We start from the raw sequence: 19,569 nt of genomic DNA, 5'->3' as shown, positions 1-19,569 counted from the left end.
AAGGGATCCGCAAGGGAAGCTGGAGTGATGGATGGCCTGAGGAGCCATCCAGAACACAGGGCTGAGTGAGGAAATGCATCACAAAGTGTCAGCAGCAGCAGGAGATGGCGTGTTTAGGATCTGGTTGGAGCACGGTAGTGGTGAACGTGTGGCTGCTGGAGTGCAAGGCAGATGTGACTGAGCAGCACATGGGCCACTCCTTTTGGGCTGCGGGGAGGGAAGGCTACGGTCAGAGACAGTTTTCCATCTGTTGCAATTCATTGCCATAAATAAAGTGATAATGTGCACTGATTAGTACAGGAATTGTAACAGCAAGCCACTTTTAGTACTACAGATGACTGAAAAAACCCTCACCCAAACCATACTTTAGATTGCTTCAAAACTTCCCCACTGTGCCTTGCCCGCAGCCCCCAGCTCAGATCACCATTCCCGACATGCTTACCAGTGTACATCCCCAGCTTCACCTTTCCTTCCTGGGATCCTTCAATTCCCAGTTCAGGAGCTGCAGAAGAACCATCATCTCTCCCTCTCCCTCTCCTCTCCAGGCATGCAAGGCAGGGTGGGATGCAGTGAGGCACCTTAGTGTTGTCAGCTGTGCCGACAGCACAACTGCTTCTGATCACCAGGGGATTGATTACTCTCCTTGTTCTCCTCCTGCTCCAGGTGGTGTTTGCAGGGCAGACTGAAGCGCTTGCACCAGAGCTGAACATTTGAAGTGCAAGAGGAATGTTCTGGGATGTGTCTGCATTTGAAATTTGGTTGTGTATCCATCTACTGTGGGCAGCTACAGTTGTGTAACTGCAAACTGCCATTCCAGTTCACAGATAGGCAATTATAACAATTGGTATATTTTATGAAGTAGCAGATGGCTTGACAATACTTTTTTTTTGTTAAAGAGTTCCGAAGCCTTCTTGAGAGGCATTTTGGACAAAGAAGAAAGGAGTTTTCAAAGTAGACTGGAATTTGTGGGAACCTTAGCAAAGTGTCAGGATCCAAAATACTTAGAATAGTCATGTCAAAACTGGTAAAACTCTAACTCATTTCTTTAAGTCAGAGGTTGTTTGGCATTAAAGTGCCGATGTAAGAAATAAAACAATCAGTATTTTTGAAATAAGTTCAGTAAGTAAAAATAAAGAGCGTAATGTTAGAGTTCTAAAAGCAAAATTTAATAAATTAATATATGCATGCCAGATAAAAATACAAAATTACAATTGAAATAGCAATAATAATAAAGGAACACTGTTCAGTATTGCAGATTTCACTGCAACCACCATAAACATCATGAAGAATTACTTAAAGTAACATTTAAAGTACAATTTTGTTTCTGTTAAAAACAAATTACTATATGATGAAAAATGGAAAGAAACCCAAGAAGAAATCAGCCCCAAAAGTGGAAGAGAAGAATATGAAATGTCAATAAATGGCCAGAGGCTCCATTTCACATAAGTCTGCCTTCTTTTTAGTATCAGAAACCAATTACATAGAACAAAAAAGCAAATTCACAACAGGTTTACACGGAGAAACATGCTGAATTACAATCACAAACTATCCAGAACAAAGATGCTGCACCAGTTCAGTTGTTTTCTTCATGGAATGAGTCTCACCAGAACAGGGAGAACAGGGAGCAAATCATGCAATAGCTTTAGGCATTTTGTTTTTTATTTTAACATGATAAACACCCAGGATTACTAGTACTGGAAAGTATGTGTTAACCTTTTTCAACATCAGCTGAATGGCACTACAGAAACGACAAAGAGTTCCTTCATTTTTATCCTGAATACATCGAAAGCTCTAGCAAATATGGAATTCAGTGACAAGAGCCATTAAATTACTTTAAAATATTCCTTCATCCATAGAACACTGTTGCTTCCTTTTTTATTACAAAACCCCAAAAATATTCAAAATAAAATGTCTTCATTTTTTATAAGCATCTCCACCACAAGTCTCTGATAGCGGATGTCGTTCAGCGCGGCCATCGCATCCAGCTCCGGCGCTCTCATCAGAGTTGGTCCGAAAACTATGCCCAGGTTTTCTGCACTCATCAGGTTCTCCTTCTCATGGAGCGTTACTCTGTAAAAAAACCCAGTGATTCTCACATTCCTTCTGTGCCAGACCATGCCTGCATATGCTTGGAAATCAGGGAAACTGGACAAAAATGTGTGCCTTTCCCCAAAGAGAGGCCACTGTTCCCAGCAGGTCACACAGGGGAGTGTCAGGTGAAACACGGGAGTGAGGGAAAGCAAATGCTGTGTGGGTTTGTGGTGAGTCAGTGTCTGTCCTCCTCAGGGCACACAGACTGTGCCCACTTGCACTGCATGAGCAAGTCCTTTGCTATACAAAAACTACAAACTCAAGGCTTTTATTCCGTTTTTCCTTTTCTGCCTTAGTTTTTATTTGAAAACACGTCAGACTGATGCTACCAAGTAGCTGTGTCTTCAGTTTGTAAGTATTCCAAATAAAGGAGCTGTGTTTGATTACTGGAATTCAGCAGCAAAACAATGGCCTGTTGAGCAGCACAACTCGTTTTAGCAAAGCATTAAACAGAAGTTTAAAAATAGTGAATTTTGTCACCTTTCTACCTTATCATTCACCTATACCAGAAATATGATGGGCAAAATTAACTTGCTAGGTAGAGCAGCAACAGCTAATCTTGAACACGATAAGGAAAAATTAACTTCACACTTCACAAGCTGTAAGGTGGACTTTTTGTTCCTATCTCTCTCATCCCTTTGTCCGTTTTAGAAATGTCATTGAAATAAAGGGACAAATCAGGCAGAAACTCTAACTGAATTTTGCCTGAGGCACTCAGCAGAGTCAACACAAGTCTTCTCCTTGTAGAAGAACTACAAAATGAAAAAAGGCAGAAAAGAGCTTAAAATAAAGTAGTTTTCCTAAGGAAAGTGAATGATTCTTACATATTGACAGTAAGTTCATGTTACTTGAGAAACTCAAATGGACACCCCCACATGCCACCTCGGTTTTGCTCTGCAAGGGATAATCCCCTGTGTCTGAGTTTTGCTGTTGTGCACAGTACCACTCCTGCCACAGCCCCTCTCCAGGATTTGGTGGGCCTTGACCACACTTTTCTGCAGGTGCAAACATGGACTTTTGCTAAAAATGAGTGTGGCTCAGAGTTCTTTGCAGCTTTTCCACCCACCTCTTCAGATGTGCCATGAGATACCGCAGTGTTTCACAGTGTGCAGGCGGCAGCAGCTTCAGCGCCTCGTGGAGAATTTCCAGCTGTTCATCCGGATCCGTGGTTTCTGAAACACAGATGTTCAGCTGCCACCACACGGACAGCCACAATTCACACACACACAGGCAACAACTGGTGGCCTGCACAGGAGATTGGCTCTCACAGCTCTGGATTACGGGATTGCTGCATTACTCATGGAGACTTACTCTTTGTCTGTCCAAAGAGGTGCTCAGAGAACCATAAGGATGTGACTGGTTTTGGACAGAGAAAACTCCCCAAAGCAAACTGCACTCCACTGAAAGATTCCCTACAGCCTACTAAAAAAAATCCTCTGGCAATCCTTGCTGGCTGGAGTGGTTTTGCACAAATAATCTACAGGTGCAACTCTAAGGGAGCAGAAGGTACTGGGAACTTTGCCATCAGTGCCTTTGGCTGCCTCCACAGGACTTGGAAAAAGCCTTCTCCAAAGGAGCTGTAAGGCCAGCATGCAGTCCTTGTTTTCTACCCACGGCTACCTCACACCTTTCCAGGTGTGGCTGGTGTGAACATATCACAGAAATGCTTCAGGCAGCCAGGATTTTGGGAGAGATGTGTCAGCTGGGCTTACTGCTGTGCTTGTAGACCCACCCAAAGGTGGCTTTGGGATGAGTGGTTATCAGCTTGTGAAAGCATTCCTAATGGACAGCTCCAGAAACAAATGACATCTTATTTCCAAACATTTCCATAAATTACCTTCTTTCTGGCACCATAAGCCCAACAGACTTTAAATGATCACTGTCAAATACCCAGGATTCATGAAAGATACATACGTGATGTAATCCATGTGTGCTGAAAAGGAAACATTCCTGGTGACAAAGGCAAAGGAAAATGTAACCATGCTCATGGAGCATCATGTGGTCAGGCCACAATGTGCCCTGCATGTTTAGTCCTGCAATTCTTACTAAATTGGGCATGCAGTGTAAGAGCTGATGGGACAGCTATAAAATGAATAGGACAGTCCTGCACAAAAAGGAGAAAAGGCTAAGAATGAAAAGCAGACACAAACTGTGTTATACTTACTTGCAGACTCTATAAACTTTGGGTAGGCATCATACGTGATGAGTGGAATTGGCAAATCCCTGAAGTACAGTTTAAGTGCACCAGTGATAATATTGATATCTTCATACATATTCACAGAAATATCAGCTTTTTCCCCATCTGTGTGGAGAAGGTAGTGATATTAAAGCCTTGGAAACATGGGAAAAGTAAACAGATGTAGAGCAGCATTCAAAAGAAAAATAATAACTTGCTTAAGCAAACATTATTGAAAAGGAAACAACTACAGATTTTGGCTTTTGTAAGTAAAACAGTTACCAGACTGTGACGTTCATGGTTTCAGGGTCAAAACCTTAAGCATTTTATAAAGGAACATATCTTTTCTTTGTTTCAAATAATTACTAAAAAATACAGTTTGGCTTTTTTTTCAAAACCTGCCTGCCTGATCTTGCAGTATCTGTGTTGTATTAAGGTGTGGACGTTTAGCTATTTCTGAACACACTGCATTGCAAAACAACACATTCATCAGCACTGAATGAGAAATCAGGGAGTCTGTGAAAAAAGCAAAAGGCAGAAAACCAGCTTTGTCCATAGCCCCCCTGTTTTATAGGAAAAACATGTGTTCACCATTTAACTACAACATACTACCTACTCCAAACTGCAGCGGACACAGATCCAGAAGTTGGCTTCTCCAGCACATCCCCACCCTGCTAACACTGCAGATGTTGCCTGAATCAGTCCAGTTCTCCACACAAACAGGAAAGAGAGTTTCCAGCATGGATTCTGGCCTTGATTTCTACTGGGATAGAGGGACTGCAGCTGGAAAGCCTTTCATTTTCCCACTGTCTTTTCTCAGAGAGAAGAGTTTGTTCTCAGTGACCTTCTTTTAGTTTGCAATGATTCAAACTTTGTTTGCACTATTGCATTCATCTTATTATTTTGGAGCTTTCATCCAGAAAGATGGATTTAAGTTGCACAGCTCTCTTAAGACACTTCACCACTTTCCCTCTATCCCTCCCCCACCCCTCCGAGCGCAGTTTGACTTGCAAACTAGGGCAGTAGTTCACAAAGCTTTGTCCTTTCCTACACACATGGCTACTGGAGCACAGATACTGATGGAAGGAGAAAAGCAGATTTTTGTAATAAAGGCCAAAGTGAAGCTGATATGCTTTTCTGATGGGGCGTCTCCCCTCCTGCCAGCACGGCCGTCGGACTCCTTCAGACCACCGGTGCAGTGGAGCATGAGACAGAGGCTCTGCACAAAAACTCTGTATATTTTATACATCAGCACCAAGTTCCAGCATGCAGGAAAGACTGTACCTCTGTCAAATGCCATTTTGACATCTTCAATAAGATCACTAAATCCTGAGACTCTGTACAGTCCTTCAGAATTAAGACCTGCAATGAACATTTTAACAAGATTAAAATTAGTCCATATTTTTACAGTTGCCTTCTTGGTTCTTCCCTTGGCAGGTTTTTCATTTAAGGAAGAAAAAGAAGACATGCTTTATAAGCCTTATCAGGTTTTTCTTCCAGAATGAAACCTTATCCTGGGTTTTTAACCCTGACCATTGCAGTAAATGCCTTGTTCTATCAGCACTGAACTGTATTTACACAAGTGACTTCAGGGCTGAAGGAACATATTAAACCAATTACAACTCATTTAAAAATAACTCAGATTAACATACTTGATGATCAGTCATTATTTTAGAATGAAAACAAATACCCTAATGCTAGAAAACGATACTCAGTGTGGGCTAGGGGAACTAGCAAGAGTGAACATCTTAATATTAACCCCCTTTGTTTTGCCATGTTCACTTCATTTTTAAAATAAATATATTATTGGAAAGATAGACACTAACATGTAACTACAAAGCAGTAACTGCCCATTAAGCAATTTTTAGCAGAATCTATAAAAATTATAAGTGGTATGAACCATGAAATAATGCACAGTATAATATTAGCTGTGCAGGGTAATTGGCAGTCATAAAATGTCTTGTGCAAATCTGTTTTGAGCAATCATACATTCAGCAGAAACCCAGATGACCCAGATCAATCTAAATGGATTATCAGTAAAGCAACAAAAGTCCATTAAGGATGCCTTACCTCTAGATTCAATTTCCCTAATGCACATATCTACCACCATTGGTCTCTTGGTGAAGTGTGCTTTTACTAGTGTGGTAAGGTCACAGCTGTACACCTTTTTGACATGCTTCAGGTCTGGTTTGCAGTCATTTGGGACCATCTTGGAACATTGCTTGTGCACATTTAAACCACAATCTGAGGGGGAAAAATGAAAACATGATTAGGCTGGTGTTTGCTGAAAATGTATTCTGAGATCAGTACTGTGGAGTACAAATGGCTCGGCAGGATCTGACCTCAGCTCACAACAGTAACTTCTCTTCAGGGACCTTTACCATCAAATACCTGAGGCAGGGACAGCCCTGAAATGGGAAGGATTTCTTACCCAAGATATTTTTTCTTTTTCTAGAAGGTCTAACACAGAGTGACAAGCTTTCCCTATGTCTTTTCAAATCAGGAGCTCGGGGTCAATTCTGTTCCCCACCACTATTACATACACTGCTGTCACAATAAAGACTTTTCTCCCAGGTTACTGGGGATTTCCTAACACCTCCATCTTCAATGTAGTCCTGGATCTGGCACTTTAGACATCTCCTGGGGGAGATGAAGGTAGGGTCTGGGTTACAAACAGGCTACAACCCCTCTGCAGTGAGCTGGCGAGGCAGTGCCAAACCCTGAGCCACTTCAGGGCTCTGGCTGGGGGTGGCAGCCCTGCCCTGCCTGGAGGGGAGCTGACCCCTGGCACTGCCCCTGGGACTCTGCTTTCAGTGCCACCTCTCCTGTTCTGCCTCGCAGACTCCCAGGTGCTTGTCAGGAAGCAGCAGAGCCCACCACACCCCAGGGAGGGCGGCTGCCACGCTCTGCTGTGCACGTGGAAGGCACAGGGACTCCTGCAAGCGTCTGCACCTCACTGCGCTGCCAGCCACAGTGCCCTGCACTGTCACAGGATTAAGAGATGTAGGAGCTTGGAGGATCAATGCCCTGATAAAAATCTGAACTTTCTTCTCACTGCAGGACTGGGTATCTATCTACTGAGAATCCCTTTGTATTTTGTTCCTGATTTTGCCAATACTTGTACTTTAATGAAAGCTCCAAGTTATTTGACTTAGCTCTTTCTGAAACAGTAAACCCCAGAATTCATGGCTAAATTTAATTTCCACTAAGTCAGCTGCAGTCTGCTGCTAAAAGCACTTTGTTTACTTAAAAAGGCCTAGAAAGCAACCAGATTTGTCACTTACAATTAAAGTTTGGCATGTCACCTTCAATCCATCACAACTTGCACAGATCCTGATCCAGATGAAATGGCTGATTAGAATTCTTGTGAGGTATTTCTGTGCAGGAGTGACTCCCTTGCTCGTGAGGAGCACGGGCAGGGAGCTGTGGTGCTGAGTTTCCCTCCTGGATGTGATTCTGTGCTGTGAGCCCGCCGTGGGCACAGCCAGGCGCGGTGCCCAGGGCCAGCCTGGGCTGCCTGCCCAGGGCTCTCCCCAGTAGCTGCGGGACCCCAGGCAGGGCACACCCCCCTGCTGCCCCTCCCCTGGGGAGAAGAGCTGTGGTCACTCCTCAGTGTGGGCAAAGGCATCTCGTTCCTGGCACAGAGGAACAGTGGCAGCCTTGCTTTCACCTGAGCATTTACTTAAATCCCACATTTAGCCAAGTGCTCCAAGACCCCAAGGTGACCCCATACCCAGCATCTCCCTACCTGTAGGTTTTGGGCACAGAACAAAGAAACTCTGAACCTGCCAGCCAGCACAGGCAAGGGGAGCACCTCCCATGCTTTAAATACCTGTGCCCTGTGCCACATTTTGCCTGAACTTTGAAAAATCAGGACTCTCTGCTTTAAATAGGGAACCCACATTCACAGAAACGTGTGACCTGAGCCCTTCAGTGAATCACTGCTGAAGCTGTAACACGGCAAGGAGAAGCTGTTCTTGCCTCCTCCACATCTTGTAGAACCAAATCAACAAAGGTTTGTGCAAATGCACAGGTAAAATTACTCTTCTTTGGTGTAAGGTTTGAATAGTGTCATTACCAAGACCGGCACTTTCAAAAACAAGGAGACACAATACTGAATAGGTGCTATTGAAGCAGTCTGCTTTCAAAATAAAGACAAAATTGAGAAGTAAAAATAATAAATAGTCAAATAATTAGAGGAAAAATCTTAACACACACACAAGGGAAACAAATTGAGAGCACATAGGAAATCTTAAATCTTGACTTCCTTTATTTAGGAATAAACCTTAACATTGCAATAATAGTATTTACAAATATAAATATAATTATTGTACATACAATTCCTAAAACTGCCTCAAGAAGCACCTCTTCTGACAAGCATGAAATACCTGTCTATCAAAAATTATGTCTACAATGCTGGAATGGCAGCACCTCACTCATGAGAACTCCTGAAAGACTCTGTGAGTGCAAATTAGCTGCTTCACACAGAGAGCAATATAGCTCAGAGTCATGTTTCTGGAAACCCAAGAATCATTAAGAATGAAATACACAAAAAATAGAAAAAACCACATACTCCCAAGTATCTTACACTTGACTTAAACCAATTAGTGCTTTGACTGAAATTATCTTCATGATATTTATATACAACAAAGTTTCAATTCATTAATATCTCAATTTACAGAGATTTTTTTATTGTGAAAACCTTGCTTCTGACGGTAATTGTGTTATTGCTAATCCCATAGAGTCAGACAGGCTTTGAATTTGACCTCATTAATCTCAGAATAATAATTACAAATGCAGAAGTCAACTTTTCTCCTGTCTCTTTTGTTCTTCCTTTGCCTTTGATTAGATTTTATGTAGCAACTCACTGCATAAGGGCTTATAAACACTCCAGAGAAACATTTAAAACGTGGAAATATTTCAGATACCTAATGTTTAGAAAATGTGTGAGCCTTATGTTCAGTATTACTGGGCTGAGTGGTGTCCTTGTAGTAACTCAGGCTGCTTGCCTCTTGTGTAAGCACAGGAAACCATCTTACTTTATTTCATATCAGTAAATATACTAAGGTGATTTCAGTGATTTTGCATCAGAAAACGGTATTTTTTTCCAATGAAGAACCTGAAACTCACCGGTGCTGTGCTTCCTGAACCAAGTGGGCCTGTAACCCCAGCTGACAATCCCTCATAAAAGGCAGAACATCCATGTCTCAGTCACTTCACTCATGTCTGGTTCAGTTGATAACTAAGGATGATGTCTTGCTAACTCCACCAAGGTAAAAAGCACCATGGCAGGAGGTCAGTCCTCCTCTCTACAGAGCACTGGCAATGTCCCAGTTTTGTACTTAACTATACTCAACTTACTTTTTAGTACTAAAGGACACATATTGTACTGCAAACTGAATACTAATAAATAAAAAAATATGAAAGTCCTCTGTTCTCATTGCAGATCCTTTGAAAGCTTCAAAAGCCATTATTTTACCATCAAGTAGGAAGGAAGAGGAAAGCCAAGTCCTGAATCTCCCCACATGCTGCTGTGGGGTGAAGTCTTAGGACTGCTCGCCTTGTTTGCACATGAGCTTCATAATTTGTCTGGGTTCATTGAGACCAAGGGGATTAATTTAATTTCAAACTGAGGGTCTCTTTACTTTTCATAATGTCAAAATAAATCCAGAATAGCAGCTTTACTCTGGATCTAAGGGAACCAGGAGCCTTACAAATTTCTTACAGAACCTGCTGGCTGGTGAGGAGCTTCAGAGAAATCCCCCTAAAACACTGTATCTGCTGATAAATCCTAGAATAATATGGGACAGATGTAAAAGATGTAGTCTTGAGCTTTCGCAGGCCAATAGTAAAACTTCTGCTGACTTCAGTTAATCAGTTTCACCTCACAGAGATGATTTCTTAGAAGTAGAATTGTAAGTCACTCTTACTATTCCTTTTACAGTGCTATCAAACTGTGGCCACCTTTCAAATACACCACATGGACCAAAACCAATGCAGTCATAAATTCAGGAGTTTATAGGAAGTTTGGAAATTTAAGGAGGGTGCGCAGAAAGTAATTTTAGACGACAGGTTTGAAAGTCGGTGATAAGCTGCCCTGGCTTTAACAGCTTATTGATCTAGGAGTTCAGATGGGCTGTGACATTACTTCTATGAGAAGCAATAAATTTAAAACCAGCCTGACAATTCCAACCAAGCCTTGGAAACTTTATAGAAACAGCTAATACTGATGTTAGTCCACTGGGCTAAGAGAACAAATAACATGTTCATATTAAATGCATGAGCAGAGCCAAAAGATAGATGTACGTTACTACAGCCCCACGAGCACACATTATAAATATTTGCAGAGACTAAAATATACTTAGCTGTCGTTTTTTGTTATACTGTTGATTTGACTTCAGTCAGTTTTAGATTTCCTTTGGTTTATGATTTACTGGCTAACATGACTGCTGCTCATGCTCCATCAGAACAACACCATGTGCTACATACATCACTCTAATTATGTGTCCGAATTATCCCCCCAAAATTGATTCATTCTATCACTCTGAGAGCAGCTTTAAGAGCTAAAGGGTAGATTTACATTATCTGCAAGAAGTCTTGAAAGACTCTTCTGAGGTTTGTGGTAAGTGTAGGCGGGTGGGAAGCGTGGAGCTGCGGTGCTGGCAGCGAGTGTTGCCTTGGGCTGGGCCATTGCAGCACAGACAGGGCAACACCCTCACACCTGAGCTGACACAGGAAGACAGAGGGCTTTACACAGGCACATCGGTGTTGTTCCTTCTTGCAAGGGTGAATAGGCTAGAAAGGCATTTGCTCTCACACATCACTTATGAGCTTGTACCTTTTCTATAAAATTTAACGCTCTTTCTGTAGCAGAGGGAGCAATGTTTTCTGTTTCGTTGGATGCAGCGTGTTCCAACAGGCAAGCGAAGGAAGCAGCCCCAGTGGCCCCATGTGCTGTACTCTGTGCTTCCACACACAATCCAGCGGGGTGCTGTGAAGGTCTGCCCTCTTCCTCCTCCTCAGCTGTGTGGCTGCAGCTTGGGTGGCTACACTGGAGCTGCTACAGTGCCTCAAAATGTGCTGTGTGTTCATCTGCAATGCACATCTGGAAGCAACCCTGGTCCCACCAGAGCCTTAAGCCACTTCACTAAGCAGCCCCACAGCAAAAATTGCTTCCAAACATATGAGTATACTCCCTAAAATCTGCTTACATCCACACCACTGTATCATGCACTACTTAAAATGCATTATTTTAAAACAGGAATTTCAAGAGGGCAGCTAGTTACTTGGCAACAAAATTACCTAATGCTACTGAAAAATCAGGGCTGCTGAAATGAAAAAAAGTCCATTGTACCAGTCAATATTCCCTTATCTAAAAGCAAAAGAATACTTACGTTTGTGTCTCCAAAACGCTCAGTGACAGTGGTTTCATTTTATGGAAGTTTTGAAAGATTAGAGTCAGTTTGTTCAAGAACTCCCCAGGCTTCCTGCCACGACATGTGCCTGCCTCCTCCAGCTCCCTGGCTGGGCCACTGGCTTGCTCAAGGCTTCCAGGTCTGTGTGGGCTTGGAGATAAAGCTGCTTTCAGGACTTACAGTTTCAAGAATACATAGCTCCAGAATAGCTTTCCCTCGGGAACAGCTCTGAAGCAGGGCTCTGCTGTCTGATTAGCATTTCAAAATTCCAGAGCCCGTTCCTTGCAGCAACGCCACCAGATCCCGACCAGGTGGAAGAGCTTGTCAGGCAGCACACGTCTCCAACAGCACCAGCACCCGCTGTGCTGGGCAGGGCTGTTGTCCAGTCCCCTTCCCACAGCCCTGCCCTCTGCAGCTTTGCTCTGCTCTTTGGGCCTTTACTGGGCTGACTGTCTGTGCCCAGCATTCTACAACCAGCACAGTCTGGGTGCTCATCTCAGAAGGAGCTTGAATGTGTTTTTAAGGCACAAGTGTGGGCAGAAGGGAAGCTCTTCATGACTGAGCCACGCAAAATACCTCGAGTGTGGGCAACGTGATGAGAACACCTTGCCTTTCCCTTTGCTGACTTCAGTCACAAGAGCATCAGCTGTTTTTCCAGGCACAGAAAGCATGAGCACTCTGCCTGCACAATCAATGCCTGAGGATGGACAGGCTCCTTTGTGCTCTCCTTCATCCTTACACACCAATGGAGCAACACAGGGCTGTCCAACACAAAGGATTTCATAGCAAGGCAAAACAAACAAGGAAAAGGGGCAGCTGTACATCTTTCAATTTGCTGGAGAAGGAAATGGATGAAACGGGGAAATTAAACACTTAAAGAGTAATTCACAAAACAATCTTGCTTTGAGGCTGTACTTTAACTCTTTTAGATGAACTCCTAGATCTTACTGTGGTCAGGGCTGGCAGCAATATTGCTCGGGCTCTCAGTGGCAGCTGGTTATCTGCACGCTGATAGCTCAGCTCCAAGTTAATTTCTATCAGTTCTTCAGAGAAAAGTTACCTGCTCCAAGGAAAGCAAAGATACGAAACGCTACATGTGTAGCAGGCAGAGATAGTTTGGAGCAAAACTATTAAGGCTGCAGAAATGGTGCTTTGTGTACAGTCTCAGAGGGTCGTGCTTCCTGGTGTTACTAGGAGCAGCCCAAAATACCACCAAAAGCATCCAGGGAAATAGATATATCAAAAATTATCTTTAAGATAAGCTAATTAATGCTTTGTAACCATGTAATATGTAACAATGCTTTGTTAAAATAACAAAAACCTTCTGATTAAACTGCTTATTCATCAAGAACAAGCCAAAGGGTACAGAGGAAGGACTTGGAGAGCTCTGATGGGCTGGGTACATGTGGCAGCCTGACAAATCTACTAATCTGCAAGTCCACCAGTCCCCTTGGGTAGAACACGAGCAGTACCAGCAATGCTCTGTCTCTGAGAACACACTGTTCTTGTGTGTTCTCGTTACGCATTTGTATCATTCATAAAAAGAACTCCCTGCTGCACATCTGCAAATTTTCTTTGAATATTGTTATAGTTTCTCTTCTGAACACATTCTGGGCAGTGGGATGAGCTCTGTGAACAAAGGAGAGCTTCACATAGGAGGAATGAACTAAGAATACATTTTTCTAAGTTCATGCATTGGATTTTCATCTGGGGTAAAATCTCAAGTCTTCATTACCTTCGACTGACCTTCAGTGTTTACACAAAGTGGTAGCATTATAATTTCAAATACTTCTTCAGTCATTTCTACTTATGGCAGAAGCCTGGAGGAAAGCAGGCTAGAGGTGGAGCATGTCTTCAGAAAAGACAGATTCCTTGTACATAGAGGTGCCTTCATCTCACAAAAAATTTAAGGGCCTGTAGCTTGGATGGAAAAGTTGGAAGTATGACTCTCTGAGGCAGTAGGGCAGATACTTATTATAAGGATTCTCTCTAAGGAATTAAATCTGTCTTTAAAGATGCTGATGAAATAAAGACCAAATTTGAGAGAATGAAATTTACAGAAAAACAAACTATTTCTGTTTTGCAAGATACCTTCAGCAGAAGTGAGACTACATACTGCAACCACCAATTAATTTCTTACAGGATCCAAATCCCAGACATCACCTCAAGTTCAAATTTTGGAAGACAATGAAATTCTTCCCATGTTCAGTGGTTTGTATTAATTCCCAAACCTTTGCAGTCCAGATAACATCCAATATCTCATTTCAACCAACAACCATCCATCAGGTGTCCAATGTGGTGCCTATGTTTACCTCTCATCTTTAAGGAAGGAAAAGACATGGTTCTCCTTCTTTGTCTACCATAAAACCTGAACAAGGATAAGTTAGGGGGAATTCCCCTTCCAGGAACCAGTAATACAGGACTGCACCTGACAAGATCCTGAACACACTCGAGTCTTTTGGCAGACAGACACATTCAGCCATGCTGGACTAAAACAAAGCACGACTGCAGCTGAATTTGCTAAGGCATCATTGCTGGTTGCTATGGCATGTGTAGTCTTATGAATGTTTAGTTCTGGCTGATCATTTTTTAAAGGATTGGCTTACTTTGTGCAACATAAACTATCAGCCATCAGAAATAAGCTCTGTTTTTTCCACTGGCTCTTCCTCCTTTCTGAAATGGGAGACATTTATCTTTGCTGTCTGGTCTTGGACTGTCCTACACTTCTCTTTTTGCATGTTTTTGTGCTTCTGCACAGAACAGGATTTAAAATGGTTGACAGTAGCCCATGCAGTAATCCATTTCTATTTGTTCAACTTATTACTTCTGTACAGCAAATAGAGTCCTCTTGAGATGCTCAACTGTTTGCTATAAAAAGCAAATGCTTTAACAAGTATAAAATTACATATGATCCATTCAGTTTTGCTCATAGGTATTTTCAATAAAATGATTATACAGATCACCAAACAGATTCTGTGGATTTCCCTGAAGTGGCATTGAACCCCACTTGAATTCAAGTGGGCCGCATCCTGCTAAAAGCTGTAATTTTTTTTTTTTTGAGTACAAACCCACTCTGAAAAGCAATGGCCTCAAGTGGCTCCTGGTTTACTGTGCCTCATTGTTTCCATATTAAAATGACTCAGTTCAGAAGCAAATTTACTACCTTTTTTTTTTTTTTAAAAAAAAAGCACTGTAAGACCACATAAACTTGGCCAAACTCACACCACTCAAGCCTGAGCTCCCCTACCTCAGCACTGGCTGTGCAGCCCTCATTCTGTGTCTGTGCACCTCCAATATTCCCCTGAAATGCCCGGATCTGTGCAACCTCTGGCTCTGCTGGCTGCACAGCCTCAGCTGTGGGAATGGGCAGACACTGCTGCAGCCTCACCCCACCCCAAATCCCTGCTGACACTTCAGCAAGCATGGTTGTACAACATGGGATTTTAAAATACAAATAAGATCAAAAAACTACTGGAAGCTACCAACAGTGACATAAAACCTCACACAAGACAGAAAGCCCTAATTATAGTTTCTGAAGCTATGAAGTCATCTAATACACATATGTTCCTTACACTGCAAGGAGGAGAATGGATACATGCAGTACTTATTACCATCCTTGTAAGGAGGAAAGAAAACCTGATTTTGGAAGCTTTTGGAAAGCCACAATTTAGAACATCTATATAAATCCAGAAAATCAGCTCTATTTCAGTTTAAAAAAAGGCAGTACAAAATAAAAAGCACTTTGGATTTAATTGTAAAAGCAATTAATTCCACAGTGCCATGCAGCATTGCAATCCTTCATACAATTTCTTTTTATTGTTTTTCTGGATCAAAGTTACCTAACATCGATCTGAAAAATACTTGACGTCTCTCCCAAGTGCCCAAATGGAGGAATCTAAGGCAGGGGGTAAAGATGGCACGCCTACTGATTGAACTGCCATCAAAAACATGCTAATCAGAAAATCAAAATCAAGCTTCCTCTTCCTCTCCTAGCACTGAACACCCTGTATAAAATCAAGGGCAGTAAAAAGTACTAGCAATCTTCACTCACAAGTGGAGGACATGGCTGCAATCCTGTATTCTTAGTAGAGCAAAAATACTGAGAAAGGAAATGACATTTTTACATAATCATGTCTTAAAACAGAACTTCACTCTCTAATGCATCCTAGACAGTGCAGAGTCTAATGGTAACAACAAAATATTGCATTCAAATAGTCATGCGTGAAGAATTTAAAAATATTTCAATCCTACGTGGCTAGAAATTATTTTAAATATTACATTATTTTGCAGTTCTGTGATAAAAAGCCTTCTTATTTGCTTGAGACAAGACTTCAGAAAGCTTTAGACAGAGCAGATTTTCTTAAATTAGCTTGAAAATTCAGTTTCCAGGGCAACGTAAGCAGGTCTTCATACATCAACATCTCTCTGCACCATTTTTATAAATATGGTCTGCTAGAATGTCACAAGATACTTTTTAAATACAGCAAACTATTTTGATCACTTTAATCCTTTTCTTTGCCTTTGAAAGAAAGCCGACTGTCCTCTCCTTTCAGAAGAGCCTTATCAATAAAACTGTCAAACTGTTTTCCTTTGGAGAGGCTTTATCCCAGAACTGCCTGCAGTGATACCCATGCGTGTAATACATTTTTACCAGCACCTGAATGTTTATGTAACATTTCAGCAGACATCCTTTATTCATCATCCCTTTTCTTACTTTCTTTCCAGTTTGCAAGTAGGAGATGTGATTTAGGGTCTATGGCACACTGGGAGTCAGCTGGTTTCTATATAAAATTACCCTGAATGTCTGTTTCACAGAAGCAAGGTGGAATTGCTGATGCCCACCTCACACATCAAGATCCCCAATGACTTACTCACACCTACATGGAGCGGTATAAAAGAAATAAAGCTATCTATGCATCTATTTCCTCCAGTTTAAAAGGGTGGGGAAAAAAATCTCTTAATGGTGATGCTTTTCTCCTGTCTGTGAGTGCTTGAGGGGTGCTCTGCATCACCCCAGTGAGTACCTGGAACCATCAGCAGCAGAGTGGAAACATTTCCTCCATCCTTTGAATAAGGGGCAGACCGGCCCCTGGCCCCGCAGGGTCACAGGGAACAGGCTGCACATCAGAGTTACAACACCAGGAATGAGCCAGGAGAAGAACACTGCATGACTGTTACCTGCACATTTCACTCCCTGAGCAATGAGGCCCCACATGAAGTTGGCACAGTATTCACACCAGTGCGGGCCCCTGAACGTGTGCACCTGCAAGACAGCACAGAAAGGAAAATTACAGAAAATGACCCAACCATTTCACAGACATCAGCATCAATGCATGTAAACAGTGCAGAATTCCTCTTCTTTGAAGGTATCACACGCAGCTTCTGGAAGTTTCCCTTTACCATGGCAGGAAAGGAAGAAAAGAACTAAGAAAGATTTAATAACTCTTGCAGATATGTGGAAAACTGAGTCCTCCATCCTGAACCATCCAGAGGAACAGAACTGGGTCTGGGGGGGGGTCTGCTCTAAGACCAGGTCAGAGAAGCAGGCATAGCCCCTCTCCCAACTCTTAGCATCCCTCTGTGTGGGCTAGAGTCTGGCCACAAGGCAAGGCTTTTGCAGCAACTGTGCAAGAGTTGACTATTCAATTTCAAATGCCTTCTGCTATGGCCTTCCCTTCATAAGGGACTGTGTGAAATGGGTAGGGAGATGCAAGATTCCACCTCACATGGAAGGAGTCCTACCAGGCAAAAATACCAGTGCCACACCGAAATACTGTAAATTTGCCTGGAGACTCTACAGTTTAGAATAGCTCCAATAGGAAATTAATTTTCTTCAGACTAATGCTACATATTGAAAATCCAAAATGAAAAAAAAGAATCCACTGAACCAGAAAAGAATTCAAAGCGAAAGAAGAAAAAAACCCAATGCTGCTTTCATTCCTGGCTCACATGCTTGTTACAAATCCTGCAGCCACCATTAACTGCTTCAGATTTTATTCTGATAAAGCTCCTGCTGTAGGAAACCACAGGATTCTTTACAGAAAAAATCATTACTTCCTTTGCCAGTGTAAAAGGCTTTGAGCTGCTATTCAGAACACACAGGCTGAAAATAAAATTAGTAGCTGATGATCATAAAGAAATGAATTTTGCAGAGAACTATAGCAAAAATGCTTTAGGCTGAAGTGACTCAGTTCCTCAGTAGCCCAGAGTGACTGAGCGGGTATGGGAGCAGGCAGTAACCTCCCGTGTGTGCAGGGCCGGTCGGAGAGGAGCTGCTGGAAATGTTTGCTCCTGACACCTGCACACAGCTCTGGCTGTGAACACTGAAAGGCAAAGTGGCCTGACCGGGGTGGCAGTGTCCCCCAAGTCACGGATGCAAGAGGCAGCTGGTTCCAGCTGACACCCCCACAAGTGACAAGGCAGTTCAGACCACAGTTCAGTTCTGGCTAAAGGAGGCTCTGCAGCCTCTGGGCTTTTGGTACCCTCGGAGCAGCAGGGAGATTGCTGAGACAGTCTGGAAAGTGACTCCTGGATTCACCAAGTAATTCACATGCATGTCTGTGCTAAGTGAGGCCCCTGACTGCCTGGTCCAAAGTGAGCCTAGGCTGCCTGTCCCCAGCCCTGCCTGTCCCCAGCCCTGCCTGTCGTGTCCCCACCATCCCACACACCTCCAGAAAGTGAGATGTGCTTGCAAGACCTCTTCTCCCTGCAGCTCTGGCTGACTTCCACAAAGCGAATGATGACAAGACTGTCAGCAGCTGTACTCTCCATTTTCTTTTTTCCTCTCACCACAAAGAGATTTTTCACACCATTTGCTCCGTTACCCACCTGCAGTACCCACACCTTTTGAATTTCTTCCTCAGCCTACTGGTTTTTACCCACGTTTTTGGCAGTGTTCCCTTTCCAGAATAAGAGAATAAGAACATTCTAATATCCTCAAGTAAAGCATTGCACTTTAATGCCTGCAGGTCTAATAGAATTTTTTCAGGGAAAAAAAGAAAGTATCATTTCGGTCACCTTTTTTTTTTTTTTTTTTTTTTGGGTCAAATTCCCCCTGAAACATACTTCTTTAAAAGACTTCTCAAAAATCCTGTCAAGGAAAATTGAAACAAAATTGACATTTCAAAAGTCTGGACAATGAAGAATTTCTTTTCACAATATTTTTAATTTGTTTTGGTTTTAGTATCTCTGATTGCACAAAGGAGGGGAATTTTGTTTTGCTTCTTAAAATACTGACTGACACATTATTAGTTCTTTCTAAATATAAAGAATTATACTATCCTATCCTGTGCCTCTGTGGCTGCTGATTTCAATTCATCAAACATCAAAACACTGAATGTGCTATTTGCTGAAGCATTTCCCATGCTGTCCTTAGGTGCTGGAGTCCCAGCTTGGCTTCTCCAGAGCTATCCCCAGTGCTGATACTCACTAAACCTCAGATGTCTGATCTCTAGCTGGCTGTTTCAGCAGTGAACATTCTTCCTTCTTGGTATCTTGCTCCCCACCACGGTCTGCATGTTTCCATCTCCTCCTGATTCTCCTTAGAAACTCTTCTGCAGGGTCCATGACATCCCAAATCTGCCACTCCAACCTTTTGCCTCCATTTTTAATATTATGAACTTTTCTAATGAGCTCAGTTTCTCCTGTGTGTAGTAACTATGATTCACCTAGATTCTCCCACAGCCAGTTCCCCTGATATCACCCTAGCTCTCAGCCTGCTCCTCAGAAGAGTTCACAACTCATCATCAGCCTAAAAACAACAAGGACAAGGTGCACTCTCCTCTTCCCTACCAACGCTGCGCGTGCTGCTCACCCCTCACCCCAGGACTGACTCTGCCCTTCAGAAGCACTCAGCAGCATTAGCACTGCTGTCTCCTCCATGCAGCC

At 42.6% G+C, this 19,569-nt stretch overlaps 1 protein-coding gene across 1 annotated transcript in view; it reads right to left on the bottom strand.

Moving 5' to 3' along the window:
• Positions 1-1,144: 1,144 nt before the first annotated feature.
• Positions 1,145-19,569, bottom strand: part of CHN1 (chimerin 1) — a 94,853-nt gene continuing 76,428 nt past the window's right edge. Inside the window, exons 9-14 of the mRNA XM_063400485.1 lie at positions 16,861-16,945; positions 6,338-6,511; positions 5,552-5,629; positions 4,256-4,393; positions 3,158-3,263; positions 1,145-2,070 (exon numbers count right to left, since the gene is read on the bottom strand). Of these exons, the coding sequence (XP_063256555.1) occupies positions 1,899-2,070; positions 3,158-3,263; positions 4,256-4,393; positions 5,552-5,629; positions 6,338-6,511; positions 16,861-16,945 (753 nt within the window). The 3' untranslated portion in view covers positions 1,145-1,898. The remainder of the gene's footprint in view (positions 2,071-3,157; positions 3,264-4,255; positions 4,394-5,551; positions 5,630-6,337; positions 6,512-16,860; positions 16,946-19,569) is intronic.

The sequence above is a fragment of the Prinia subflava genome, chromosome 6 (assembly GCF_021018805.1).
Source record: "Prinia subflava isolate CZ2003 ecotype Zambia chromosome 6, Cam_Psub_1.2, whole genome shotgun sequence".
In the NCBI taxonomy this organism is placed as follows: domain Eukaryota; kingdom Metazoa; phylum Chordata; class Aves; order Passeriformes; family Cisticolidae; genus Prinia; species Prinia subflava.
This window is presented reverse-complemented; position numbering and strand designations above follow the sequence as displayed.